The sequence below is a fragment of the Syngnathus leptorhynchus genome, chromosome 16 (assembly GCF_054491065.1).
Source record: "Syngnathus leptorhynchus isolate UIUO chromosome 16, UIUO_Slep, whole genome shotgun sequence".
NCBI lineage: Eukaryota > Metazoa > Chordata > Actinopteri > Syngnathiformes > Syngnathidae > Syngnathus > Syngnathus leptorhynchus.
Genome location: NC_141210.1, coordinates 1,081,171 through 1,108,546, shown reverse-complemented (window position 1 = coordinate 1,108,546; position 27,376 = coordinate 1,081,171). Strand labels below are relative to the sequence as shown.

General features: G+C 47.1%; 2 protein-coding genes and 1 long non-coding RNA gene across 8 annotated transcripts; 1 reads left to right on the top strand and 2 right to left on the bottom strand.

The window, feature by feature from the left end:
- Nucleotides 1–338: 338 nt before the first annotated feature.
- On the bottom strand, nucleotides 339–12,832 carry LOC147043825 (uncharacterized). The gene is made up of 5 exons (XR_015068429.1): nucleotides 12,166–12,832; nucleotides 10,823–11,004; nucleotides 8,349–8,375; nucleotides 7,477–7,592; nucleotides 339–1,387 (listed from the first exon to the last, which is right to left on the bottom strand). It is a non-coding gene; the product is annotated as an uncharacterized LOC147043825 (long non-coding RNA).
- On the top strand, nucleotides 6,039–14,478 carry fscn1a (fascin actin-bundling protein 1a). The gene is made up of 5 exons (XM_085933177.1): nucleotides 6,039–7,031; nucleotides 10,838–10,994; nucleotides 11,585–11,706; nucleotides 12,174–12,341; nucleotides 12,614–14,478. The coding sequence occupies exons 1-5, from the start codon at nucleotides 6,191–6,193 to the stop codon at nucleotides 12,820–12,822; spliced, it is 1,497 nt and encodes a 498-aa protein (XP_085789303.1). The 5' UTR covers nucleotides 6,039–6,190; the 3' UTR covers nucleotides 12,823–14,478.
- rnf216 (ring finger protein 216) lies at nucleotides 13,017–27,305 on the bottom strand. 6 transcript variants are annotated; one of them, XR_015068428.1, is made up of 20 exons: nucleotides 27,171–27,305; nucleotides 26,068–26,200; nucleotides 25,823–25,956; nucleotides 24,632–25,735; nucleotides 23,230–24,405; nucleotides 23,073–23,149; nucleotides 22,886–22,997; nucleotides 22,625–22,786; nucleotides 22,359–22,470; nucleotides 22,122–22,255; nucleotides 22,003–22,053; nucleotides 21,761–21,898; nucleotides 21,440–21,588; nucleotides 21,291–21,369; nucleotides 19,114–19,211; nucleotides 18,421–18,643; nucleotides 18,056–18,125; nucleotides 17,579–17,976; nucleotides 17,401–17,468; nucleotides 13,017–17,071 (listed from the first exon to the last, which is right to left on the bottom strand). XR_015068428.1 is itself a non-coding variant. In XM_085933175.1 (19 exons), the coding sequence occupies exons 2-18, from the start codon at nucleotides 26,132–26,134 to the stop codon at nucleotides 17,588–17,590; spliced, it is 4,275 nt and encodes a 1,424-aa protein (XP_085789301.1). In that variant the 5' UTR covers nucleotides 26,135–26,200; nucleotides 27,171–27,305; the 3' UTR covers nucleotides 13,017–17,071; nucleotides 17,579–17,587. The 6 variants fall into 6 exon arrangements, 4 of the variants coding, with proteins under 4 accessions (XP_085789301.1, XP_085789300.1, XP_085789302.1 ...); XR_015068427.1 differs by having other exon boundaries at nucleotides 17,401–17,976; XM_085933175.1 differs by lacking the exon at nucleotides 17,401–17,468.
- Between the last annotated feature and the right edge of the window lie 71 nt (nucleotides 27,306–27,376).

Genomic DNA, 27,376 nt, shown 5'->3' with positions numbered 1-27,376 from the left:
CACCATCCAGTGTGCTGTTCACTTTTCAAAGCATCATAGGCCTTTGCTTTGTAAATAAAGCAATCAATCACGTCATAAAATGTATATTTGAACTTTCACCTTTTGAATTTGTTCACAAATATTCACAATGTATCTGCAATGTGTCGCAAAATATCCTGCTTCTGCAAAAACGCAGGGCGTAAACACTCAGCTCAGAATGTCCCGATTTCCGAGGTACATTGAACGCAACATAAAAAGCAACGCCAGTTGTTTCGGTTTGCGGTTCTCATTTGAGCAGTTTGAATGAACAGGACGCTGTGCTCTCATTGGCTGACTGGGCCTGCCATATAAGGAAATGGCAGCAGCGGCAGAAAGTGGTCCGAAAGCGGAAGTGGAGAACCGGCCCCCAGCCTCTAAGCAAAGCAAAGCAAAGCAGAGCAAAGCGTGTCATTCCAGCATTTTCGACATCGGTTTTTATGCTAAGCTTGTCTAATAAAAAAAAATGACATTCATCCTTCATGTGATTCAAAGTCACGTGTTGATTTAATAACAGCAGCCATTTTAGTTTAGTGGATTACACAAAAGCAATTTTTTTACAGCTGAGGAGGAGACAAAGTCTGAATTGAGCAATAGAACATTGGGATTGGATTGCCCGTGGAAATTGGGACCTTGATGGAAGAAAAAAGATCAAATTAAAGTTGGCATTTAAAAAAAAAAGTCATGTTAGCTTGGTTATAGTGGCTGAGATTTTATTGTCAGAAAATACAAGGGGTCAATTTGTGCTGGAAAGATGCATTAGTGGCTGACAGATCATAATGCAAGGCCAGTGTCATCATTTTGAAACAATGGCGCATGTGATCATATTCATGCTGTCTTGTGCTTTTCAATCTTGACTCGTGCTTCATTTGAAATTCTTTCTGTGTGACACAGTCTTGACGGGCCAAAGATCATGCCGCTTTTATGCTCGCAGGTCTTGTGAGTGAGTGAGTGAGGAGGACCATGTGATGTCATTTTGTCTTTGTTTATTTGTGTTTGGATTAGCAAAGATGTGCAAAACCTCACAGAGTGTGTGTGTGTGTGTGTGTGTGTGTGTGTGTGTGTGTGTGTCTGCAACTTTGCACTTTGTTGTCTATGAAGTTGTTGACCCGGATGTGAATCAGCGAGGCCACGCCCTTTTGTCAAAACTGACATCCATAAAAGGAAATCTTTAGGTTTGTCACATGACAAGAGTCTGAGGAATGCAATTGCAAGTCCCTTCAGGACCATGAAACGACTCGCACGCCATTGTGTTGTGAGTGAGTTTTCTGGTGTACCTTGAGCCGTGCGTGCATGCATGCGTGCGTCTTGAGTGCCATTGTAGGCGTGTGAGGCCTCAAAGCTTTCACTTCTCTTTGACTTGTCGTTCCATCTGTGGAAATAGCAGAAGAGGAGGTTGCTCATTTCATAACACCATGAGTAATTTTTGTACTTGGCTGTCAGCAAGTAAAGTCATATTAGTCCTGTTTCTTTTTTTCCTAATTAAAGCAGAAAGACTTTCTGATTTTGTGTTTGCTTCAGTTGCTCTCGTGCGGAGCCCTGAGCTTGTCGTCATCACGACAGAAGGGGGCACTTCCTCCTCTGCCTTCATGAGGAGGCACCATATAAGGTTGAAAAGTCAGCAGGTATGGTTTTTACCGCGGGGCAACAGCGACATAGGTGGAACCGGATAAAGTCGGGATCGTTTTCGCTAACATGCAGTTAGTCATTAGGAAGGAAGTTTTAGGCGACTTTGGCAACAGCTCTGACTCAGATCACACTGGACCTATCACATTTCACCCTTGCTTACACTTTTGTCTTTTTCCTCGAGAGTGCTTTCCGTGTTATTGGGTAACACCTGTATTTAGGTCAAGAGTAGCTGACAAGTGCATTAAAGCAAAGCACCACTGCCTGTCTCCCTGTCTCCCTGTCTCCCTGCCTGCCTCCCTGCCTGCCTGCCGCCTCTGTTTCGATCTCAAGACATTTGCTTCTCCCTCGGCATAGTTCCCGACAAGTTGGTTTGCACAAGCTGCGGTATTCACTTCCTCTTCAGGGGGGGGTTAAAGTGGAAAGTCTTGTTCTACAAAACAGGCACGGCGTGTTCTTTTTCATATGCGTACAAGTGTAGGTATACAGTGAATGTTATTGCGGCATTTTAGGGGAATTTCTCCGGAGGCCCCACAATATAGGTCAAAGGTCACACGACTGCTTCCCTTGGTTGCGTTGTTACATCATCGCACATTTCAGTCCAATGAAAAAAAGTGTAACTTTCATTTCTGGCAAGCTGAGTATGTCTTCTTGAAGGTGTCTTATCAAGAGCGGTAAAACAACCCTCTGCAGTGATTGTAAGGACAGTCCCGCCTCCCACATTCACTTTGTGTTGTAGATTTTTTTTTTTTTTTCCCCTTTCCTGAGTTTATGGCTCTCACCTCACCCTGCCTGTTTTTTGTTGTTGTTATATTCATTTGTAACTCCCCTGCTGCTTTTACACACTCTTCTCTCATAAAGAATGCAAACAGGAGGAAGAAGATGAGGAGAAAAGTGGGGAGGGACGTAAAAATCCAACATGGAGTTTCTTGGTTCGTCAGACTGTAAATTGATAACTTGGAACATACCAAGGCTGCTTGTTATATAAGCAGAGCCAGTGAGAGACATATGTGTGTGTGTGTGTGAGAAAGTGAAAAAGCATGTGTCACCATATTTTGTTTTGTTTTTCTCCCGTTTCTTTGGTAACAAAAGTAAAACTGGGTCAGTGGATTTTTTTTTTTATGTAAAAATTGACACTGCTTTTCATTTATGAGAGCTCAAATTCTCTTTTTAGTCCTGATTTGCATAGATTTAAGTTGAAACATAAGCCACGCTCATGTACATGCAAATCAGTGATGTGACATTGAGATGAATTATTAACGTTTCGCCTCCCCTACCAACTTCATTCAAAAGTCTCTGCACATGTGTTTTAAATTCTTAACCGAGCAATCAAGATCGGGACCACACCCGCCCCAGAATTGACATCTTTTTTTATATCACAGACAATTTACTCTAATTATAATACAGCTACTTCCTCCGCTTGTGTCCGTGTTGAAATGTGTGTGTGTGTTGGCACATGTGTCAGCAGTTGGTGTGTGTCCGTCATGCACATGCTGTTTTCCATTAATGGCTCACAGTCATCAGTTATTCACACTAAGAAAAAAATACACAGGAAAAAAAAAAAAAAAGATGAGGAGGGGGCGGGGGGGGGGCAAAAGGGATTGTGTAATAACAAGCCGACGAAGCCCACAAGCGCTGTGATATTTGCAAAGCTCTCAAGGGGAGGCCCCATCAGCTCTTTGTAGCACAAGGGCCCCAAACTCAAGTCCTGATTGCCACTGATGACAAAGATGAAAAGAATGCGAGGGAGGGGGAAAGAAAGAGGATGAGGGGGGGGGGGGATTCCAAAAGGGGAGGGAAGTGGTGTGAATGCGATGGCCAACCAACAACACCTGCTGGTGTTTGTCCATTCACAGATGTGCTGTGAAAAATCTCTTCTCAACAGATGCTGTGCCTGCGTGGTGCAATGTCCACTTGTCGCCAGTGGGTGGCACACGAGAGCTCATTTCCACGCAACTGGGGGAGTCAAAGCAAGCAGGCAGTTATGTCTCTTGCAGGCAGGATGTGAAAACTATCTTCATGCCTGAACCCTCTGGAGGCTCTTGAATTTGCTATGTGGACCTTACCTGAAGTCCAGGTAAGAGCTCCATAAACATTTTGATAGTGGCGCACCAATGCCAAAGGAAGCAGCAGTTTGATGTAAGTAAGGAAATACAAAAGGAAGTGGGAATACATGGCACTGTTCATTCATGCGGGCAGGATGTGTCAAGAGGTATTTTTAGTCTTCCGTGGAAGGAAAAGCCATGTGACAGTCCACCTGCATCGTGCTCACTCACACACACACGTTTTGTTGATGTCAACATATTTATGTTCCCATTGATGAGTACCATACATGCGCTAGTGACCCAGTCATGTCTGACATTTCTGTTGACTGACCTATATTTTGCTGTCAGCTGCAAGCCATCCCTTCCATATGCACACACACACACTAATAATGTGTTAAACAGAGGGGGAAAGCAATGCACTGGCTGCCTTGCTGTTGCCATGACAATAAGCCAAGCTGGCCGAGGGGGGCGGGGGGCAAGGCCAAAGCGCACACACACACATGGGCACACACACACACACACGGCTCCATTGTGACCTTTGACCTGACTCCTGTTGGGAAGAATGGCCAGTGTGCGGGGTAACCCAGTTGCTCCGGCTTCCAGCTCTTTGTTGGAGGCCCTCGGTTGGGCTGCAGCTGTGTGCACACGCACACACTAAAGGCACATTCCTTTGTGATTGCACACACACATATGGCTCCCTCGACTTTAACAATCTCCTTATACAACACATTTCTCAATGGGTATTATATATTGGTGATGATCCGATTTCATATTTGCTGTTTCACTTGGGGGCGGAGTGACTTTTGTGTTGGCCGTGTGTTAAGTTATACATGCTGTACATTGACGAATATGAGAGGCGTGCTCACTTGAGTGATTTGAGATAGATAAAGTTAGACAGCTGCAACTTGGTTATGGTTTGACATTGAACCGGTGCCTCTCGTTTGTCCCCGCGGGTCATAAAACGTCCGATGCTAATGAAAGTTGTCTGTTTCGTCTCGTCTTTGGTTATGAGTTCCTGTTGTTTTTTTTTCTTGCTCGTGAGGAAACGTGACCCGCCCGCCTGCCCGGCCACATGACACAGGGAAGATAAAGGAGCAGAAGGCTAAGTGGCACCATTCATAAAATCAATACAATCAATAATAAAACCAGCAGCTGTGATTACGGAGTTTCTTTTGGAGGGTAAAAAAAAAAAGAAGCTAATTGGTCAGCGATGTGTTTTGCTGCTGCAATGCGCCATCTGCGGGTGTAGTGAGTGCAGCAAGTGTGCCACTGGGTCGGGTCAGTGTGCGTACACTGCGCTTTCTATGTGTTTGGCTTGATTCGCGCAAATCCATATTTTTCTACAATGATCAGTTCCTACGATGAAAAACAGCTGTCCTAATATTTTTGACCATAAAATATGTGATTTACGAGGGCCACTTAGGAAGTAGACCGAAGTCTTCATTGGAATTTCCTCTCGGTTTGCGTGTAATCCTCTCGATAGAGGGGATTTTTATTTGAATGCTCTTTCTTCAGCCCATCGCAGAATTTCCAGTCTAAATCCAGATTCGGTTAATGACGGTATAATACCATTAAAGATTGATTTGTTACTGTAGCTGGGATTCACTGCGTTTATGATGGGTCAAAGGTCACGGACCACTGCTGACTTAAAACAAGTTTTAGCCTCGAGTCTTCTGCATAGCAACAAGGAACATCAATAAGGTGCAGAGTGCCAATCAGATTTCCAAGACACGCAAAGCAAAGCAAAGCGAAGCGGAGGAGCATCTGTACTTTTACTTGGAGAGAAATATGGCTTGAAATGCTTCTTGCATGTGTGCGTTTGATTGCAAAATCGCACACGCACGCACGGACGGACGGACAGACGGGGAAGGATGCACGGCTGGATCTGTTTGGCCTCTTTGTTTACAGAGCCAGCTCTCGGCTTCTCTCTGATGTGCGTGCCCAAGCCGTGGCCGTGAATGGAGCTTTGTGTGAGGATGCACATCCTCATGACTTGAGAGTCCATCTGATCGCGAAGAAAAGGTGCTGTGATATTATTAAAGGCCACAGGAAAGCATAGATAGGACCCAAAAAAATACAAAAGAAATAGCCTGTGACGAACCTCGAACCTTACATTTGTGCAATCTGAACTAAGCAGCAAAATCGACCCATTTTGATCCCCCTCAGCATTTGACAACAAAACTAGACCGGAAGAAAATTCGACAGACCAAAAAAAAAGGACCAAGCAGCTGATCGAGCAGTCACAAGAGTAACTTGCAAAGGTAAAGTGAAAGTGCAGTTGTCCGTGTACCACCACAAGGGGAGGGGCGTGGTCAGTCGCTGACGTCACTGCGCGTATATAGGCTGCAGCTGTGGCGTCGGTCCTGCGCTCATGAGGCAGGCAGAGGACCGGGGGCGCGCGTTCACGGACACACTCCTCAAACAAAGAAAAGCACGCGAGGCACCTCAGCATCCATCCCAGCCGCCTCCATCAAATTGCAGACAGAACCGCAGCCGAGCCGAGCATGACAACTAACGGCGCCAGCAACGGATCCAGCGACATGCTGCAGATCCAATTCGGTCTCATCAACTGCGGCAACAAATATCTCACCGCCGAGACGTTCGGCTTCAAAATCAACGCCTCGGCCTCCAGCATGAAGAAGAAGCAGATTTGGACCCTGGAGCAGAGCGGCGACGACTCCAGCGGCAACGTGTTCCTCCTCAAGTCACATCTGGGCCGTTACATCGCCACCGACAAGGACGGCAACGTGAGCGGTGACAGCGAGACTCCGGGCCCCGAGTGCCGCTTCATCATCACGGCGCACGACGACGGCCGCTGGTCCCTGCAATCCGAGCCCTTCGGCCGCTACCTGGGCGGAACCGAGGACCGCATCATCTGCTTCGCCCAGACCGCGTCGGTGGCGGAGAAATGGAGCGTGCACATCGCCATGCACCCGCAGGTCAACCTCTTCAGCCTGACGCGCAAACGCTACGCGCACCTCAGCTCCAAGGTGGACGAGATCGCCATCGACAGGGATATCCCGTGGGGCGTGGACTCCACCATCACGCTGGTGTTCCGAGAGCAGCGTTACCACCTGCAGACCTCCGACAACCGATTCCTGAGGAACGATGGCGCGCTGGTGGCCGCCACGGACAAGAGCACCGGCTACACGCTGGAGTTTCGCTCCGGCAAGGTGGCCTTCAGGGACTGCGGAGGCAAGTACCTGGCGCCGTCCGGACCCTCGGGCACCATGAAGTCCGGCAAGAGTGCGCGCGTGGGCAAGGACGAGCTCTTCCAGCTGGAGCAGAGCCACCCTCAGGTGGTCCTCACCGCGGCCAACGAGAGGAACGTCTCCACCCGCCAAGGTAGTGGAAGTGTTTCTGTGATGGCATTTTTGACTGACCGTCTTTGCCACACACAAGCTCACACACTGATTTGATCATCCTTGGCACACACACTGGTTTGCTCATCATTTCCACAGTGCCACCCACACTTATGCACACTGGTTTGATCATCTTTAGCACATAGTGCCACCGTGGCACACAAAAGCAGCAGCAGCAGCAAAATGATGATGATTTTTTTTTGTTGTTGCAGAAATCTCCCTGAATTCTCCAGTTTGCCTAACAACTGTAGCGGACAAAGGAAACCTTTCGTCTGTCATTATTGATATGAAATTTCATGTGGCGCGCTCTCATTCGTATTTGAAGCGTATAGCCAAACTGTCCTTCTCTCATTGTTTTTTTCAATGATGCTTGTAGGAGCCCATCTGACCCAGTGTCGGTTAGCTTAGTGTGTGAGGCTTGTGGTTACCTGCTCAACCTTTTGTCTCCTTCATGGCACCTCTTGCATAATTTCCCTTGCGGTGCACCTCCTCCACCCTCAGTCAGGCTTGTCTGCTGCGCCTCAAAGGTCAGGGCCAAGACTTCCTGTGATGAACAGTCCCACTCTATTAGTCTTGGTTTATATTCAGAGTAATTTATTTTTTTTGAACCATTTGAATTATGCAGGTAATCCTTGAGAAAAGAATTGATGAGCACTATACGGCTTGAGCGGTCACTCCCTAAATCTATATTTGCTGTGTGGTCAGATAAACCCGCCGCTGAGGGTTCTTTGTGCTTGGGCTTCTTCAGCTCGTATCGTTTTGTGCCACTGCGAGCCCGTTTGTTCCATGTGGCCACTGTGTTTACTTGTCAATGGATCATTGATCCACTTTTCTCCTCATCAGCACTTTTTTGTTCTGTCTCCACAAAATGGAGGCCAGAGCAGTCTCTGTAGCGAGACTGTTCATGGCAGAAATTTGAATATTGCTGTTCATGTTGACCTTGTGCATGTGGGAGGAAACTAATGCTCACAACGCCAAACGGCAGGATCATTGTGATGGCGGATTAAAAGGCAGATTTGGAATTAAACTGGCTCCAGATGTTTTGGGGATTTCGAGCTGCTCCTAGCTTCCCTCTATTACAGACCGGAGCCAACATGGCGGTTGAAGTGGCCTGGCTTGCATTAGTGGAAGCCGGCAGGAGGATGATGTCAGACCAAATGCTGCCTTAGCCAAAGCAAAATGTAGATTACTTTTTTTTTTTACCATCTTCACACACTTAAAAAGGTCAAATACAGCAGAGTCCGTCTTTTGTCAGAAGTGCCCGAGTGTGAATCTCGGGAAACAACCAATCACAACTCACCTTGTTTAGTCATGTGACGTTCTCCACCTGCAAACCGAGACAAAGCAATTGAACATTACTCATTCAAACGACAAAGCATATCATTTTGTTTCGTTTGCTATCGTAATGCTAATTTGGTGAAAACACGATTGAAATGAGCATACGTGTTTTTGTAATGTGTTCAATAACTTTTCTGACACTATTATTGCATCCAAACAATATTCAGCGGCAAATTCTGCAGTTTAGTTGAGGACCTTCTCTGCTCATCTCTTGCAACTCTATTTCTGTATCTTCTTTTGAATGCACGTTTCCTCATTAGCAACCTCCCTAATTGCTAAGAGATGCTCACTTCCATCCTTTGCTAAGCTATTCCCAGAGAGACTGTTTATGGAGTGGGATGCGACGTTTTCAGACCGTTAGCCTTCAACTCAATGGCCATTTTAAGTGGGGATGATTGAAGGCAGAGAGCAGCTTTAAAGGGGGGGGGGGGGGGGGCAGTCATCATTTCCTGTTTGCCACTGTTTCTGCACTAACACTAGTCTCTCAAATGGGGGTGAGGTCAGCTTTCTCAACAATGCGTTTTATTGCATTTTCAGAGGAGCGGACTAGACCTTTGAAGGTCTGAATTAAGGTTGGTTGGGGGAGAACTGCTCAGAGGTAGGTAGTATTAGCTTACGGCAAATTGCCTTTAAATGTGGCCTGGCAACTTGTCATATTGTCCAGAAGGTTGGCGCTTGTAGTCTTGAAGCACATGCAAAATTTGTGAAATTTGAAGGGTCCCATCGGAAACCAAACAAGTCTGTAAAGTGCGCACACACAATAAGGGGAAAAGAGGGCAAGCCATGGCTGTTATCGCTTGCTTGTGTTTGCTGCACAATGTGTAAAGTGATACGGGGTCGCTCCATGATGACTACTTCATGATAGGTTTGGCTTCCTGCGTGGGTGTATCACTGCAGAAATGTCCTTCGCACTCAGTTGCAAATCAATTTCACTCTGCGTGACCTTACAGGAAGGCTGCGAGTATCGCCGTGTGCATGCGTTTCCTTCATTTGGCTTTTTTAGGCGAGACTGGAAGGACGGATGGGGGGGGGAGGAATTAGAACAAAGGCTGATGATCTATCTGGTGGCTCCCCCGTTTGTGGCCCAGCTGTCCGCCTCCTCGGTCAGGCCAGCCGAACAATAGCGGGACACGCACGCACATTGGCAATTGAAGTGGGGACAATCGCATGCGTTCACAGCTAACCTCTGCTAATGGCTTGAATGAAAGCCCGGCCAAGCATTTGGTGGCTAGATGACGTGCGGTGTGCACTTTTCCGCCATCTGAGCTTTCTATCTCCAGGCGTCGCCGTCATGTTTTGTCTGTGTCCGTGCCCTAACCTCCCTTCAAGGCCAAACATTGTTCCACTTCACTTTAGGCCGCAGTTGACTTTATTGTAGGGGGAGCTCGGCTATGTTTTGGCTACGTTGCGAAGAATGGAAAAGGAAGGAGCGGTTGATGAGAGAGAAAAAAAAGAAAATTCCCTTCTTCCAAATGAAAGCAAACGTCGTCGCGCTCCTCTGCTACTGTGCTGTTAACGGCGACGTCTAGAGTGGAATTTTTCATTTTGGTCAATCTTCTCTCAGCATGTGCTTTCCATTAAGGTCTGTTATGTTTTCCCTCTCAATGCGTGTGTGTGTGTCCACATATCTGCAGAGGTCAAAGGTCTCAAGTTTTGGACTTGCTTCTAGTGAGTGTCCAGCCAACAAAGACTGAGATGAGATAGTCTATTCGCCCGCCCACCCAAAAAAAAACAAAAAACATGAACAATAATTCACTGTTCCGTGTTACGTAAGTCAGTGGCGGCAGAGCCCTGTCTGGATTTTATTTGATTATTTTTTTTCCGTTGTAATGGTTTTACATTTGCTATTGGGATCTACGTTGTCGTTTCACCAACTATCGTGTCGATGATTTGGTCTATTTGCTGTTGGAAGAATTTTTGATGGAATGCAGCCTAACTAATAGCTTGCTGCCCCACATTTTTTTCCCCTCAGTCACTTCTTTGAGTTGGAAAGACAGATGTGCTCATATTGCTTCAGTTTAAACTCTTATTAATGACCTCAAATGGCAAAAAGTTGTTGGACATCTAATAACACTTTCATTGTGCTGCTTCGCTCGTGGAATGTCCCGTTTCAATAAAAGTGGGGGAAAAAAAAGAAGCGAAAAGCACATGATTACATTGGCTTCCTCAGACACACATTTTCTTTCTGCACACATTTACACAAGAGGCCAACACAGTCCATGTTTCTCTGGGCTGGGCCGGGCTGGGCCGGGCTGGGGGGCCTCCAGCTAACAGTCAACTATGACCTCATAACGCACAATAACACGTATTGTGCTCTATCAACTGTGTGCCCGGCCACTTGTGTAGACTGACAGTGTTTACTTCTCTGTAGCTCATTGTGAGACCCATGTGATATGAATGAGATGAGAAATTGCATACTTTGACTTGTAAACCTACCTCTTTTGTATTCAGGTATGGACCTGTCGGCCAATCAAGATGAAGAAGGTGACCAGGAAGTCTTCCAAGTGGAGATTTGCCGTGAGAACAGGAAGTGTGCTTTCCGCACCGCCGCTGGCAAATACTGGACCCTCACTGCCAACGGAGGCCTGCAGTGCACCGCCTCCACCAAGTACGAACACCTGTTTCAAAGCATCACATGGATGGATAATGGACAGTCTTAGTTTGGAGCTCCAGATGGACCATTGAGATATGTGTGGATAGGGTCCTATGTCATGCGTGGGTGCAGGGGTCAAGACCTCGGCACGTCCAGGGGGGGACTGCGTTCGTGCGGAGACTCAACCTGTGCAGTGATTTTCTTTCACGAGTGCTGCTAGTTAACCTTTGACCCAGAGCCTGTGTCTGAGCAGTGAAAAGCCCTAGTCATCAATCCAATTGAAATTCCATTTCTGGAAAAGGAGTACTCCTCCAAATGCATTTGTTTTGTTTTGAAATGAAAAAAACGACAGGTCAGTCAGTATTCGGGAACATTTTGACTCCAGAGGTTCCACTAACCTTACTGACTTGTCTCAAAGGCGTCGACTTGAGATAAGACAAAACCGAGACAAGCATCTTAATGCGGCCACATTCCATGCGTGCACTCTCGCTTTTATTCTCTTCCACTCAATCATTCAGGTGCCACATGAACCGTCCCGTCCCGTCCCGTCCTGTCCTGTCCTCCCTTCCCCATCTGACGGTGCCTTTGAATTTGTCTGTCTGCAGGTCAGCTAATTGCTACTTTGACATCGAGTGGCGTGGGAAGAGGCTGACTCTGCGAGCCGCCAACGGCAAATACGTGGCCGCCAAGAAAAACGGACAGCTAGCGGCCACCATTGACTCTGCCGGTCAGTTGGATTTAGTTTCCAAAAAGATCTTTATTTTATGACTGGATATTTCTTTGATGAAATGAGCCGATTCTTTTGGTAATAAAATGCATTTGGGTTGTATAAGAACAGATTTGGTTTAGCTCAAATTGAGTGAAAGTGTCCCAAAAAAATCGTGTTCATTTTAACTCAAGGCTGCGATGGATTATTTTGGCACTTAGGTCTCAGATCAGAAGCTGTTCTGTTTATTTTTTTTTTATTTTTTGCGATGTTTGATGCTGATATGACAGCCGAGTGTTTGATTTGGAAGGATGGTGGCTATTGTTAGAAACCTTGTTCCCAGATTGGAGATTTATTTTGTCATATCACATCAGGAGTGTGATGTCAACAACGGTGCAGCTAGAGGAGGGGCTGCGAGGGCACTGCCCCCCCCCCCCCTCACGGATTTTGGGGGAAATCATAATACGACTGTATATTTACCTCCTCAGGTGAGTCCGAAGAGTTTATCATGAAGCTGATCAACCGCCCTATCATCGTTCTGCGCGGCGAGCACGGCTTCATCGGCTGCAGGAAGGTGACGGGGACCCTGGACTCCAATCGCTCCTCCTACGATTACTTCACGCTGGAGTTCAGAGATGGAGCCTACAGCCTGCAAGGTCAGAAAGCTTCAAAGTTAGCATGTGTTAGCATAGTCAATTGCGGCAAGTAGAGACGGCTCGCGGGCATAAAGGATTACAGCTTTTGTCTCTCTCGTGCTCATTATGGATTTACTTTCCAAAGAGGGATTTGATTTGCTTCATTATCTCCACCCAAGGCGGATGTTTTTGTTCATTGGTAGGATTATGCAAAAACATTTTAATTCATAGAGGGGCGGGGGAAATTTTGGGAGCCTCACCCACCCCAATCATCCTGCCTGGCTTGTGTTCAGACTCCACCGGCAAGTACTGGATGGTCGGCAACGAGCAGGCGGTGGTGAGCAGCAGCGACACGCCCGTCGACTTCCTCTTTGAGTTCTGCGACTACAACAAGCTCGCCATCCGCCACGGCAGCGACGGCAAGTATGTCCGAGGCGACCACGCCGGCGTGCTCAAGGCCAACGCGGATGACCTCGAGACGGCCACCATGTGGGAGTATTAAGCGACGGTCGACCCATAGCGACCCCCCCCCCCCCCCCGCCACCTCCGTCTTTCCCACACCGTCCTCATATATGACGTCTTGTATGACTTTATATTTTGAACTGCACAGAGAGAAGAGGAAGGATGGAAGAGGTGATTCTTCCTCCCCGTCCTTCCTTTCTATCCCTCCCTTTCCCAGTTGCCGACCTCTGTATGTTGCCATAGTTACCATGGGGCTGTGCACTTTTTCCCTCCTCATTCCCAACCTGGTCCGCTGCTCCCCCCCCCCCCCCTTTTTTCTCGCCTTAGCACCGACTGGTCTTCTTTCGACTCATCTCTATTGTATATTGATGTTCTTCTACTTGAGCCTAAAAAAAACCCAACCCCAGATTCTGCTTCCAAGGCACGGGGTCTATTTTGCTGGCTCGAGTAGAAACAGATTTATTTGTTAATCTGGAAACTTCTATCAAAACCAGATCAGGTGTGTGTGTGTGTGTGTGTATGTTTGTATTTCCTGGACTTGTTGGGTGATTGTAAGGCCCTTCTCCTTAACATGAAATTGTTCTCATGTTCCTGTGTTGTCCTCTAGCTGTGTTCCTATTGGTCGGTGGGGAGTCTTGATTGTTTGGGGAGCAAACAGGATGTAGGAAGTCGATGTACTACCCCCTCCTCCCTCCCTCCCTATTGTCCCCAGAACAATTTCAAAACAAACCTGGGTGCTATCACTGCATGCACCTCACGAGAAAGAAAATTAAAAAAAATTAACAGTTTGGGCTTGGAATGATGTAAAAAGCCAAAGTCCAAGGCACAGACATTATCATGGTTAAGTGAAGTAATGAATCTTTGAAAGCTGCTTTTTGGATCAGATGAGCACAACGTATGTATGGATGTAGATCAAGTCTCGATTGAAACTGGATTCAAGCATTGTCATCTCGCACAACAACTGGACCGCGGTGCTACTAATGTGTGTGTGCTGTTTGCACCAACTGGTAAGATAATATTGAATATTGAAGTTTTTCCTTCAGCCAAACCCAGTGAAGCATCTCATCCTTCACAAAGCACTTGAGAGCCTTGTCATTAACCAGATCTGCTGCTTGTGTTCTTTTTTTTTTTTTTTTTTTTTCCCCCAACTTTGAAATGAGGTATGACTGACTATTTTTTGAGTTCATGATTTTTATTTTTTCGGGGCTTGTCAGTGATTTTGTAAGAAATGGAATTAAAAATGTTGTGTTCTCCAGTCATGCAGCAGCAAAGCCATGAGCCTGCTTTCTCCATAGCAATCAATTATTTCAATTACGAGCACTATGAAAGGAAACCTGATTGTAGCCTGCGCCTCGTGAAGTTTTTTTTTTGTTTTTTTTTTTCCCCCGAATCTCCAACAACTAAATGGTGCACTTATCACCCACCAGAGATACTGTCTCCATGGTAACCAAGGCTAAGACAAACGGATGTGGAATGGCAACTATGTGGTAATGACTGTGCCTTACGCTTACGTTTTGGGCAGTAGAAAATTAGAAGGGTTAAAAAAAGAAAAAAATCCACATCTTTGCTTTGTATAACTGGAACTTCCTTTTGTATTATTTTTTTTGTATAATTTGTTTGATATTGTGGATTCATCTCTCGTGCCATTGGTTCACCTGAAATCCAACAACCAATAAAACTGGGATTTGGAAAAAAATGTGTTTGGACTGAATTATTGCCACAGGAGCATTTTTCTTGAGCTTGTGCAGTTTTAATGCTAATAGAATACTTAGCGACGATTTATCCATTTATTCTAAAACTGAGACATAGTGATCGTATATCTGAGTTAATAATCCACCTCATTGTAGAATCTCTTTGCTAAGTATTCTGACCACATGGAGCAGTGGCGCTAACATGCGCTACTTTGGTCTGAATAGAACCTTTGTGTTGAAACATGACTCTAACACGCGCACTGGTCAAGTTGGTAATGTAATGATGGGAGAGCCTCCAGAGGAGGTTTCTAATCCATTTCCCTCCCATCATCTGGCAGATCCCTAAGGGATGCCCAACATGGCAAAACAAACATACATTCTCTCTCTCTCTCTCCTGCCCCCTTGCTTCCATCCCAGACTCTGAATCCCCCTGTCCAGTCAACACACCCGCTGTGCCTACCCTTGGTTCCTCAGCCTGAAAAGATGAGTCACACAAAATATGACCCAGATCCCAGAAATGGGAGCAGTGGTTTGCGGGTAAAGCATCATGCTGCAGGCATGGCCTTTTTGGGGTTTTTTTTGTTCCCCCCCACCCTGAGCAAATGTGAAAGGCTGGGGGGAGGGGATGGTAGGGTGTCTGCCTGTGTGAAATGGCCGCCATCTCCACCCCCCCTCCCCTCACCCCGTTCGGCAGAACTCATCGCCCTGTCTCCACGGCAACCACAAGACGGTGACAGAGCGAGCTGGGTGTCCGAACGCTCGTCATCCACGATGCAGCTCGACGGGGGGGATTAGGTGAGCGCTTTGTCTCCACCATCTTGATGGAATGGACATTTTTTTTCACTTTTAGCTCAATTCCTGAAATTAAAATGATTTCTTTTTCTCCTCTCCCTCCAATGTCGAGACAGTAGGTCAGTGGGTCGGTGGGTAATCTCTTTAGCGGTGCAAATTAATCCCACAATTCCCAAACAAATGACATTTCACAATAAAGGGACAAGGAAAAGGCCTTATTTCACAAGAAAAAGCTCTTCATTATTATTCCATGTCAGCAAATATGGTTGCTTCCTTTCCTGAAAAGGGGCTACGGTGGAATTGTTCATGTTGCTATGGTGACTACCTGGCAGTAGGAGCACAAATAGCATCTCACTTGGATGGTGAGTTACTCTACTTTTTTTTTTCTTTTTTTTTTTTCCTGTGCGAGACTAATTGAGAGTCGCAAGAACGAGTTATGTTTTTGGAATCAGGAAGTCAATTTGACACGAGAGTGAATTAAAGGGGCAGCTATGGCTGAGGGGAAAGATTTTTCTTTTCATTATATGCTGCCAAATTGTAAATCAATATTCAACAGTGTGGCACACAGCTACCACAGAGCACAAATCCCATCAAGAGGTCCTAAACATGGCTGGGTCAATAAAATACAAATTCTGGATAGCTACAAAACACACACTCATTACGGGAACAATAACACAGACGCACTCGCACTGAAATATACACAATCCACAGGAACACATGCTGCCAGACGTCCTTGTAGACACACACACACACATAGAAATGGTGTAAAGGTCATCTCAAATGGGAGTTTGAGTCGGGGGAAGTTGAACCAGGGCGACAGGAAGTGTCACTTCTTTGTATGGCTCATGTCTGCTCCATTGATTGCAGTCCTCTGTCATCAAATCCATAACGCTGCAAAAAATGACCTTGGCAATTTTGCTCTTATGTTTAATTGGCATTTTGGGGAGGATGATTTGGGGGGTCATTTCAGAATCCCTACTTTAAAACATTTGAATATCTTCTTATCGGAGTACTACTATTGCACTTTTCAGTTCATTTCCTCTCCTGCCACTTTCACGTAATGAAGTTATTTGCGAGGCCGGGCCCACATGCTGTTTTATGAGCTCCGCTGACCTTTGTGATGACCCTTCACTTCAACTGGATGGCAAATAAGGAAAATGCCCACAAGGCATTTGGGAAAGATCATGTGAGCATCCCACAAACAATTTGAACGGGCATAAAAGTCCTAATGTTTCACTCGAGTTACTTGATGTACCTGAGACTAGTTATTTACCCATTAGCGCACTTTGTCTTCACTATTCGACAATTCAACTGATAAGTGCAACCGAGATTCATTTGTTGGCAATGCTTGGGCCGAAACGACGCTTACTAAAAATGTTGCAGGCGTGACGAAAGCCATCAAGCGGCTACGAGAAGCTTGAGCATGCTGCTGCTTTTATTGTGCGCATGTAAAGACGCCACGCTCGAGCGATTGGTCACAGTGGCAGCACACTTGGCTGGACAAAGAAGTCCACTCATGGAGCGTCGCCACGCCGCTTATTGGTTTAAAGCATCCTCTGTCGTGTGATTGGCGAACACCCTCGGGCTGATTTATCATGACTCGGCGCTTTTTGTGGGAGGTAGAAAAGAGGAAAGCCCAGGAAATTCATTCTCTGTTGTTCGCTACTTGTCTAATTTGCATATTCCATTCATCACTCATTCCGGTTGCATGTCAATTGGAGCCTACCTTAGCTGACTTGAAGCAACTTAGTCATCAGTGGAGCTAACATGCATGTGCTTTGAGGATGTGGGAGGAAGCTGGAGGACCTGGAGAAAATGGACACAAGCACAGGAAGAACATGCACACAGATTCAAATCCACAAATTCTGAGCGAGAGCGAGAGAGAGAAGCACTTGTGCTAAGTGGGCTACCAAATCAAAGAAGTGTATGACAATCATGAAAATGCAAACAGAAAACTTTATTAGAAAAACCGCACAGCTTGAATGTTTTGAACTTTTTTTGTCAGAAACATTATAAACGGAATATTTAACAATGCTTTCGGATTTTTTTTTTCAGATGGAAAACACAAGCTGGCATCCATCATTCAGTGTGAGAAGGCAAAGTGTGCGTGCGTGCGTGTGTGTGTGTGTGTGTACCTCTACAGATGTAGTTACTTGTGTTTCTTCAGTCAAACAGAAAATGACTGACACCAGATGAAGGTTGGCTGAAAGCGGGTGCACCGAGAAAATGTTATCAAATAAAAAGGAAGCTCTGAAAACAAGAAGTGGATCTGTAGAGAGTGTATGCGTAGGCTGCAGCAGACAGTTAACTCACATGCGTGTGTTATAAATGCCTGAAGTAGCGGTGGGCGGGGCCATAGTGCATGGGCATGTCAATCATGTTCAGGTTTAGAGGATTCCGCTCGCCGTGCCGATTGTTGTGGTGATGATGGTGGTGGTGGTGGTGGTGGTTATTGTTGTTCAAAGGGTGCAGGTTTGGCAGCGGGGGTACGTAGGGCGCCGGGGGCAGCGGGTTGATCATGTACATCTGGCCTTGAGCTAGGCCGGGAGGGTAATGGGCGCGAGGGGGCACAAAGAGGGGAGCCTGCACCGCTTGGGGATGACGGGGACCCGGAGCAGGAGGAGGAGGGTTTTCAGGGGGCGGACCCACACGAGGACGCTTTGTCTCTTGGACGGCCTCCGGAGGCGGGCCGACTCTCTTTCCCGATTGATCTGAGTCGAGAAGAAGGAGGGGGAGGGAGAGTGAGCCACCAAGCGTGTTGGTCACTCTCGCAAAATCAGACAAACTCACCTGCAAACTTCTTATTCAGCTGAACTTCTCCTTCCTTCTGGATCTCCTGTATGTTTCGCTCGTCATCTAGCTGCAGAAGCACAACAGATGCCAGTGAGTTAGCAACATGTGGCGATGAATACAAATTACGGGGGGGGGGAATGGAAAAACTTGGTCAAGTTAGGACTCCAAAACCACAAGCCTCTCGCCACGCCTTGCTGAAAGTATTTAGCCATTTCTTGGCTTACTGTGGCTCATGAGCAGCACGGGCGCTAATTGCTAGCGATGGTTGCCAGCGGGACTCCCGCCAGGTCACTGTGGGCCTCTGCAGGGACCAGATGGTCCGGGTCAAGGTGAGTGGGGAGTTCTATTCTCTGTGCGCGTACCGTGGGATCCGTCCAGAGGGAACACTTGCGGCAGTGGCGGCAGGGAGCGCCCGGCGAGCGGGCGTGCTGGCAGAAGTGGCTGTACCCGGTGATGGCCTCTCGGCAGAGGTAGCACATAAAGCCGCCGCAGCGACACGACATGCGGTTGCAGCCTTCGGACTTGACCAGGCCCGTGCCGCACTTGACGCACTTCCTCACCCGGGCGGCCGTCATGCGCTCCTCACTGACGAGCACAAAAGGACACGAGTGAGAAGAGACGCTTGGAAGTAGAATGCGAAGAAAACTCGGTGTGCATGAATACATAGATGTGTTCATTGGGCCGTCAGTTGTTCATCTCTGGTCCAGATGTTCATTTTGTTAAAAAAAAAAAGCACTTTTCTTTTACCATTTCTAAGTAACGTAGCTCACTAAAACGAGTTGTCTCGTACTAATAATCAAGTCGATCCACTGATCTTTCTACCAGGCCGCTTCCTGTCTCTGTCATCACCAGGAAGAAGGAAGACCTGCTCAATGGCTCAAAACAGGAAGTACTGCCTAGCAGGCCCACGGGAAGCAGCCGGCCCATTTGCGGGAAACACAGATATTTACCCAGCATCCTCTTTGGCGCGGAGAGGGGAAAGGATGGAGGATTAAAGAGACGGGAGTTTTGGTTTTTTTCCCCGTCTTCATACATTGCGACGGGCTCCGACTTACATGAGCACCCTCATGCGGATCTCGTCTTTCTCCAGGACTTGCTCGCACGTCTTCCCCACATGCTGCTTCCACTGCACGTGGCATTTCCGACAGCTTTCCTGCACGTCGAGACAAACGCAATCATTGAATGGATTCATTTGAACTGGAGCCAGAGAAAAATAGGAGTCCGCACTGCAGACCCGGCAAGGTGTGGCCCTGCGGCGTGGCGCGGCGCGCACACGTTGGGCGGGATTTGCCCTTTTACAAAGTGCTTGGTTGCCTAGAAACTGCAAATCCGTCCTCTGAGCTTCGGCGTGTACGCCATCGTTCCTAGCGCACGCTGAGGCTAGTGCTAATCCATAGCTAAGTGGAGGGAGACATCATCAATATTTGAGGCATCACTCATGTAACATTCAACATTGACTCGGAGGAGGGACTTGCGTGCATGTGCTCTTTTAGCCAAGGTCAGATGGAGGACATAAGAAAAAGGGAGGAAACTTAAGATGGCATGTGGGCCATGCAGAGGAGACACTTTGGCCAACACAGGGAAAGATGACCAAAAATAACATTGAATGGTTTTTTTTTGGTGATGCATGAAACAATATTTGTATCCTCAATGCAAAGGTGACATGTTGCAAAAATGTACTTTCACACAAAAAAAGGGTGGCTAACAAAAGGGTGGGGGCAAGAGTGTGGTGAACTATCGCCCCCTATTGGTGACAAATGTTTACCAGGAAACATGGCAGCTTGACGGCAGACAGAGACAGAGAGAGAGAGATCCACACATGCCCAAGTCGCAAGAGCATAATTTACAATGCGGCCCATGTCCGTTCTTTCAAGCCTCAGCTCGCGGCGCTCGGGACCTTCCGTGCTAACGTATCATTACACGTCGTCCCCTGGGGTTTCTCCACGCCTTCATTCATCGCATGCCTTTCCTCTCTTCCTCCATTTCTCACTCTTTTGTCTGCACATTACCTTATAAGGTGGTGCGAGGTCTATTGCAGTGGTTCCGGCGGGGGTGGGGTCTGCATTGTGCTTTTTGCCGCTATCGGGATCAGACCAATGACGGCGAGACGTCAATCTACGTTTAAATGCGCAGTGACGTTCAAATGGCAGCAGTTGTGGGACAAAGGCAATTTTTCCACTGGCCTACATTTGTCATGGAGAACTCCTATGCGGGCCAGGAATAAGCTTGTTCAGATGTGCTCAGAAGCACATGTGGAATACATTAGGGGAGCGCGGGTGAAGGCGGGATGGAGGGGAGGGGAATGTGGGTCAAACTTGATGTGAAGCACATTTGAAACAAAGGAGGAAGTGCTCTCGGCCAATGGGAAAGCAGCGGAGGGGTGCGGGGCGAGGGGCCTGCCAATGATGAAATGTCCGGAAAGGGGGAAAAAAGATGGGCGGGCTTGTGGAAGTGTGTCAATTACATAATAAGGCCCCACCCTGGCCACAGCCCAAGCAAGCAAGCCATAGCGGCTGCTACGGCAAAATAAACATTTTTAATCATACCCAACTAAGAAAACAACCATCAATGGTTTAGGTCTAATTTGCATGTGTGTTCTTTTGCAAAACTCCCTCAAGAAAAAAGCCATTCTTTTTCGGCCAATCTGCTCCAAAGACAAGTTTTAAAAAATATATATCTACTACTACTGAACTACCGTTTGCAGCTGTTGGCTATTACGATGAAGATATTACTCGGCGTGAAGTATCTTGGGGCACACGTTGTTCTCGAAAAGTAAAGGGCTCCATCTACGGCACCAAGCGTTGAACTGCATATATATATATATATGAAAAAAATATTGCTCCACATACACAGAGACATGCGTGCCAAGGTACGTTTCATCCTGATAAAGGTGATTTATAGAGTGCACTGCATTGCCCTCCACCTCGGCATTCCTCAAACAGTGGGAGGAGACAGTGATAAGAGGCAGCGACGTCTCCAGATGGAACCATTTGCTTTGCTCCTCTTCAATAGCAAACTCTGACACATTTGTTGACCTCTACTCCCGTGGTTATTCTGGGTGAACATCTCACGGTCAGTACATTTGGTCACGATGGCACACTACATTCCTGTTGTCTCTTACTTCATTTCAAAAATGCCAATTGGACCAAATTGGCTTTTATCCCTTCTAAAGTGATTTTGGCCTCAGCAGAACTTCCACATATGACACAAAACAAGCAAAGACAGGACTGACCTTGCGGCAGCGAGGATTGGGACAGCTAAAGAGTGACATGTCTTTGTCCAACAAGGCTGGAAAGTTGCAGAAGGGACACCTGGCGGACAGGTGAAAGAGAGCGAAAAGGTCATTTTTCACGTTCAAACCACATAAAACATGGCTCTTACCTTACTAACTCATCGGCGCAGGTGGCGGCAATGGCCTCCTCCGCCTGCCTCTCGTAATATTTGCAAAGTATGTTTTCTGGTAGGACCTTCTCCAGTTCGCAGACTGGGTACGAGCAAAGGCAGCCGGCCTCCATGCAGCTGAGCTCGGACTGCAAAGAGGATGCATAAACGTACACAAAGTGTCTTTTTAATAATAATTTGAAAAAAATGCATGTTATAACAACCAAAGAAGTATTGTGAATATTTGAAATATTCAATACTAAATTCAAAGCAGTACCTCTATCAGATTTGAACAGAATACTATTCACGTCAAGGACGTACCTTTCCAGAGCCAAAAACTGCCTCTTGAGCATATTTGACGAGGCACTCTTGACAGAACAAGTGACCGTCTGAACACTGCGTCATTTTCTCAAAGGCAAACTCTCCGTAGCAGCAGCCGCACTCGATCAGCTGGCCGTCCTGAACCGACAACATTTGTGTAACTTTATGGGCGGGTCAAAAGCATCATCGGGAATTAAGGGGGGGGGGACAAAATCAATTTAAGGAGAGCGAAATAAACCTACTTTCTTGTATTCATCTTCATTCACTTGGAGAGCTAGGAGGAAGTCCTCATGCTGGAAAGAGAACAAGAAAGAAACATTTTCAACAAATTGGGGAAAGAAATATGTGCTTAAGACAATACCTCTGCCCATTCCTTGGCTTTCTGTTGGAAGAATGTAAGCTCCTTTTGTAAAGAAGGCTCCAAATTGTTGTACATCCTGCAGTAGCGTCGGCCACTCTCCAAAAAGTACATCCTCTTTTCAAACTTCACCTGACCTGCAGCGCAGATAAGCAAAGGACAAATTCATCCTTCTACGCTTTGAAATCAATTCACTCAGGCACACAAGCAGAAGTACGGAGAAAGCTTTTTCCTCCTCACCGTGCTCAAAGCGGAAATCGATGTAGCATCGTTCAGTGGATATTCGGCTTCGTCGTCGCTTTCCTGAGGCGTCGCCTGATTCTTGAAACTTCTTCAGAGCTTCAAATAAGGCCTAAGAGAGAGACCGCTGATCAGAAATAGATATATTCCCCATGGAAGGAATTTAAAAAAAAAAAAAGGGTACGAAAGCTTTCATAAAAGCACCGAGCATCATGTCCTCGACAAAAAAACAAAACATTGAACTGAGCGAGAATCAGAATTTGCACCTTGCGTGTGATTGCATAGTGTCCTTTCAGGGCATTGAGCGCCCATTTGATGTCTTGGCAGCTGATCAAGCGGAAGTCCGACATGAGCAGGTCTGCAGCCTGCATCACTATCTCCTGACCGACCTGCCCCAGCTTGTCGTAGTCAAAAAGATCCTCAGTTACCTGTAAAGATACATCACGATGATGAAAATACGCCATACTACCTGGAGTGACTTGTAGACGAGTAATACAATACGGCAGGTTACAGTTCTTTTGTGTTACCTCTGTTTTATTGTCTCCAGACTCCAGTAAGACGCTGGTGGGCGCGTCTTTGGCTGCCGCGGCAGCCTCTGTCTTTGGATATTCCGGGTTCTCCAACAGTAGGTTACAGATACTTCAAAAGAGCAGAGGAAAGGAAGGTGAATGTTTACATGATTTGACTTGCAAATAAAAAAAAAAAGCTTCTTACACATTCAAGTCTTGCACATAATTCTTTCGGATCAGTTCTGCTACATAGGCTTCTTGGACATCTGGGAAGAGATCCAACTTTGAAGGAAGGGATGGAGACAAAAATATTAGGCCAGTATTTGAATGAGAGCAAAAACGAGGTGTCCGTGATGACTTACGACACCGGTAAGGAGGTTTCTGATGCGCTGCTGCAGCTCCAACCTCTCTCGTGGCCGAGATGGACCGGGCCTTGCATCCTCTATTCTGGGAATGTCTTCTGGAACGGGAGGGACTGCAACCAGACCGGGAACTGGGTTCCCCCTTTCTGGGTTTTCACCCACATCTACATTGTGATGCAAGTCTCCTCTGTTGTTGGGAACCGAAGGTGCGGGTGCTGGAGCTGCTCCAGCGGGATGGTTTACATTTGTGATGTGGGTTTGTGGAACGGCACCGGAAGCGCCGCCCTGCGGTCGGGGATCGAGAGCGGCGTTGCCAGCTGCCTGGCTCCCGAGCATGATTTGGTGGCCCGCCTCTGGAGGTCCCAACCTCTGAGGGGCCGCAGCTATTAGGACCGCAGACTGGTTCCTGGGCGCCGCTTGATGGGGCTGCTGCGCCTGGGCCGGAGCCTGGGCGAGGGCTTGGGGTTCAATCTGAATGAGATTGCCGCGCGTGGTATGCAAAACGGGCTGGAGCACGGTCCGGGGCTTGTTCTGTTGCTGCGGCTGCGTGATCAAAGCGAAGGCTCGGCTGGTCGGTTGCTGTGGAAGTATGACGGGGGTGGACTTCTTCTTCTGGAGAAGCTGCGATACTAATTTCGATGGCCCGCTAGTCTGAAATTGTGTAGATGTGCTCGCTTTAGGCTGCGCCTCTGCGTACGAAGTGCTCGCCTGAGGATTGTCTTGAAGGCCTGCCTTTTTTTGAGACGAGGTGGAGGCGGGAAGTGTCTTTGAAACAACACCGTGAGATGTGTTCATCTGTGGCCGAGCTAATAGTTGTCCTGCGGAGCAAGCCGGTCCAGATGTGCTAGGCCGAAGGTGCTCTTCACCTAGTCTGACATTTAGAGCTGGTACGGAGGTAGATTGGGTTGGAGTCAAAGAATCATCTTGGACTTCCACTTTTATCTCTCGGGGCGTCCCAGCGGTTGGCTGCTGGGAATTTGTGGTTGGGTTTGGCTGTGTTAGTACCGCTGTGCTGACGGAGGATGCGTGTGCAATAGCATCTCGGGAGGTAGAGGGAGCACATGGGTCCCCCCTCGTAGGAGTCCCGCAATTTGCACCGACTTTAATAAGGCTTTGTGAGGCCCCACTCCACTTTGCCGCCGGTCGTATGACATGTTTGCGTGCAGGTGCTATTGGCTAAGAGAAAGACAACATTTCAATGATTAAAATGATGAAGTAGTATGACATTCCTTGGAGTATTAACTTGGAATGGTTAAGTGAATTACAAATTAACTTGGAATGGTGAAGTGCATTACAAACGATAGGATCCATGAGGGAAGTTTTCTCTACACACATACAAATACATTTTCGGGGTTTAAGCTTGATGGTTTCGCTTAGAAGAAGAAATGTTTTTTTCACTTACCTCTAATATGCTGAGATCGTCATCTTCAGGCGCATCGTCTGGAACTAAAACGTGACTGCGAGGTACCAACGTCACGGTCTCCTCGCCCACATCTACATTCTGATGCACGTCTCCTCTGTTGTTGGGAACCGAAGGTGCGGGTGCTGGAGCTGGTCCAGAGGGATGGTTTACATTTGTCATGTGGGTTTGTGGAAATGCACTGGAGGCGCCACCCTGCGTTCGGGGATCGAGAGTGGCGTTACCTGGCTCCCGAGCGTGATTTAGTGGCCCGCCTCTGGAGGTCTCAACCTCTGAGGGGGCCGCAGCTATTAGCACCGCGGACTGGTTCCAAGGTGCCGCTTGATGGGGCTGGGGGGCCTGGATCGGAGCCTGGGCCTGGGCGAGGGCTTGGGGTTCAATTTGACTGAGATTGCCGCGTGTGGTATGCAAAACGGGTTGGAGCACAGTCCAGGGCTTGTTGTGTTGCTGCGGCTGCGTGATCAAAGCGAAGGCTCGGCTGGTCGGTTGCTGTGGAAGTATGACGGGGGTCGACTTCTTCTTCTGGAGAAGCTGCGTTACTAATGTCGATGACCCGCTAGTCTGAAGTTTTGTAGATGTGCTCGCTTTAGGCTGCGGCTCTGCACACGAAGCGCTCGCCTGAGGATTGTCTTGAACGCCGGCCTTTTCTTGAAACGTGGTGGAGACGGGAAGTGTCTTTGAAACAACACCGTGAGATGTGTTTATCTGTGGCCGAGCTAATAGTTGCCCTGCGGAGCAAGCCGGTCCAGATGTGCTAGGCCGAAGGTGCTCTGCACCTAGTCTGACATTTAGAGCTGGTACGGAGGTAGATTGGGTTGGAGTCGAAGAATTATCTCGGACTTCCGCATTTATCTCTCGGGGAGCCGCAGCGGTAGGCTGTTGGGAGTTTGTGGTTGGGTTTGGCTGTGTTAGTACCGCTGTGCTGACGGAGGACGCGTGTGCAATAGCATCTCGGGAGGTAGGGGGAGCACATGGATCCCCCCTCGCAGGAGTCCCGGAATTTGCACCGACTTTAATAAGGCTTTGTGAGGCCCCACTCCACTTTGCCGCCGGTCGTATGACATGTTTGCGTGCAGGAGCTATTGGCTAAGAGAAAGACAACATTTCAATGATTAAAATGACGTAGTATGACATCGATATGATGGTTTTGCCTAGAAGAAAACAAATATTTACCTCTAATATGGTGACATCGTCATCTTCAGGCGCATCGTCTGGAACTAAAACATGACTGTGAGGTACCAACGTCACGGCCTCCTCATCAGAATCATCCGAAATGAAGATCAGCTCCCGCTGACGACTGCCAGAGCCTGGAAAAAAAACATCAATTGACATCCCGGGGCGGCAATTTAGAAAAGAAACGTTATGGTGTATAAAACTATCACTTTTCTTTTTTTTTGCTTCCCTTGTATTGTTTTTACCTTGGCTTCGGTGGATGTTGAAGCTGGCCAGGTGAATGACATCGTCATCGTTGCATCCATCTGCCATGATGATACACAGCTCATCAGTCCCCGAAATGGTCTTGGACACAGTCGCTGGCTTGATTTACACCATCTACAACATAGAAACCAGTTAAAGTACTGGTTTTCCAAAAGCTCTGGAAAAGAAAAAGTACTAGCTAAAGGCTTGGAAGGGTTGATTGTATCATAATATTAAAGTAATCTAACTTGATGACTTTGTATTACTCAACTTCCAAATATGCTAATGAAGATGATGTTTGCATGTGTCTGGTATTTTTGGTCTTGTGAATATTTGACACATAGTTTGGGGACAAAGGAGAAAAGCTGGGTGGAGAGTCAGACACTATATTCATCCCTTGAGGGAAAGTATATTTGTTTGCTCCATAAAGTTGATACAGACCGCACGAATCGTAACTATGACGTGACGATGATGACAATACGTCACATTGTTAATGTGGCTTCGTCTGTCCACATGGCAATTGAAAATGTCTTTGATGCACCCCATTCTAAACACGAAATTGAAAAGACGATTTGCAAAAAGGCAGACAAATGATTCAACCAAAATCACTCGCAAATATAGACTGGCGTCACTTACATGCAAAACTCCGAGCTTGACAACTATTTCGTGCTAAAAGTAAACAAAAGAGAGCAGAACACACTCAACGTTGCTGTCGAGGGTGGGACTTTGATTTAGGAAGCAAAGACTGTACATCATGATAAAACACAAATGACTATCAAACCTATCCCCGACGTTTCGCTGACAAGACTGAAATTTCAAGTCGAATTCTGTATCATGCTGACAGTAGCACTAACGTTCTAATATTATTAGTGCATATAGAAGGCTTCCGTGAAACAGACGTGAAGAAAAGCAAAGAATTATTTCCGCGGAAATTTAAAAAGAGGAGAAAGCAACGCAGCCAGCTAAGCTAACGTGAACTAGCTCGGCTAGCCAGCGAGCTAGCCAGTCGGTTAACTAGTTAGGGGACTTCTAAGTTAGAGTTCAAAGCAGTGTCTCAACCCGCCTACACGCAATATAAAAGAACAATAACAGAAGATGACAATACCGCTGCTTCTTGTTGGAACGCCAGTAGCGAACGTCTTCTGTGACTATTGATAAAACACGGAAAAGCCAAACAAGCAGCGAAAACAACAGCAAAGGGGGAAGTGTGTGACGTCATCCATACAAAGCCCGGTGATAGTAATGGCGTCCTGGGAAATGTAGTTCGCAATCCATAATAGCTCGCGGGCGGAATTATTTAGTATTATAGTG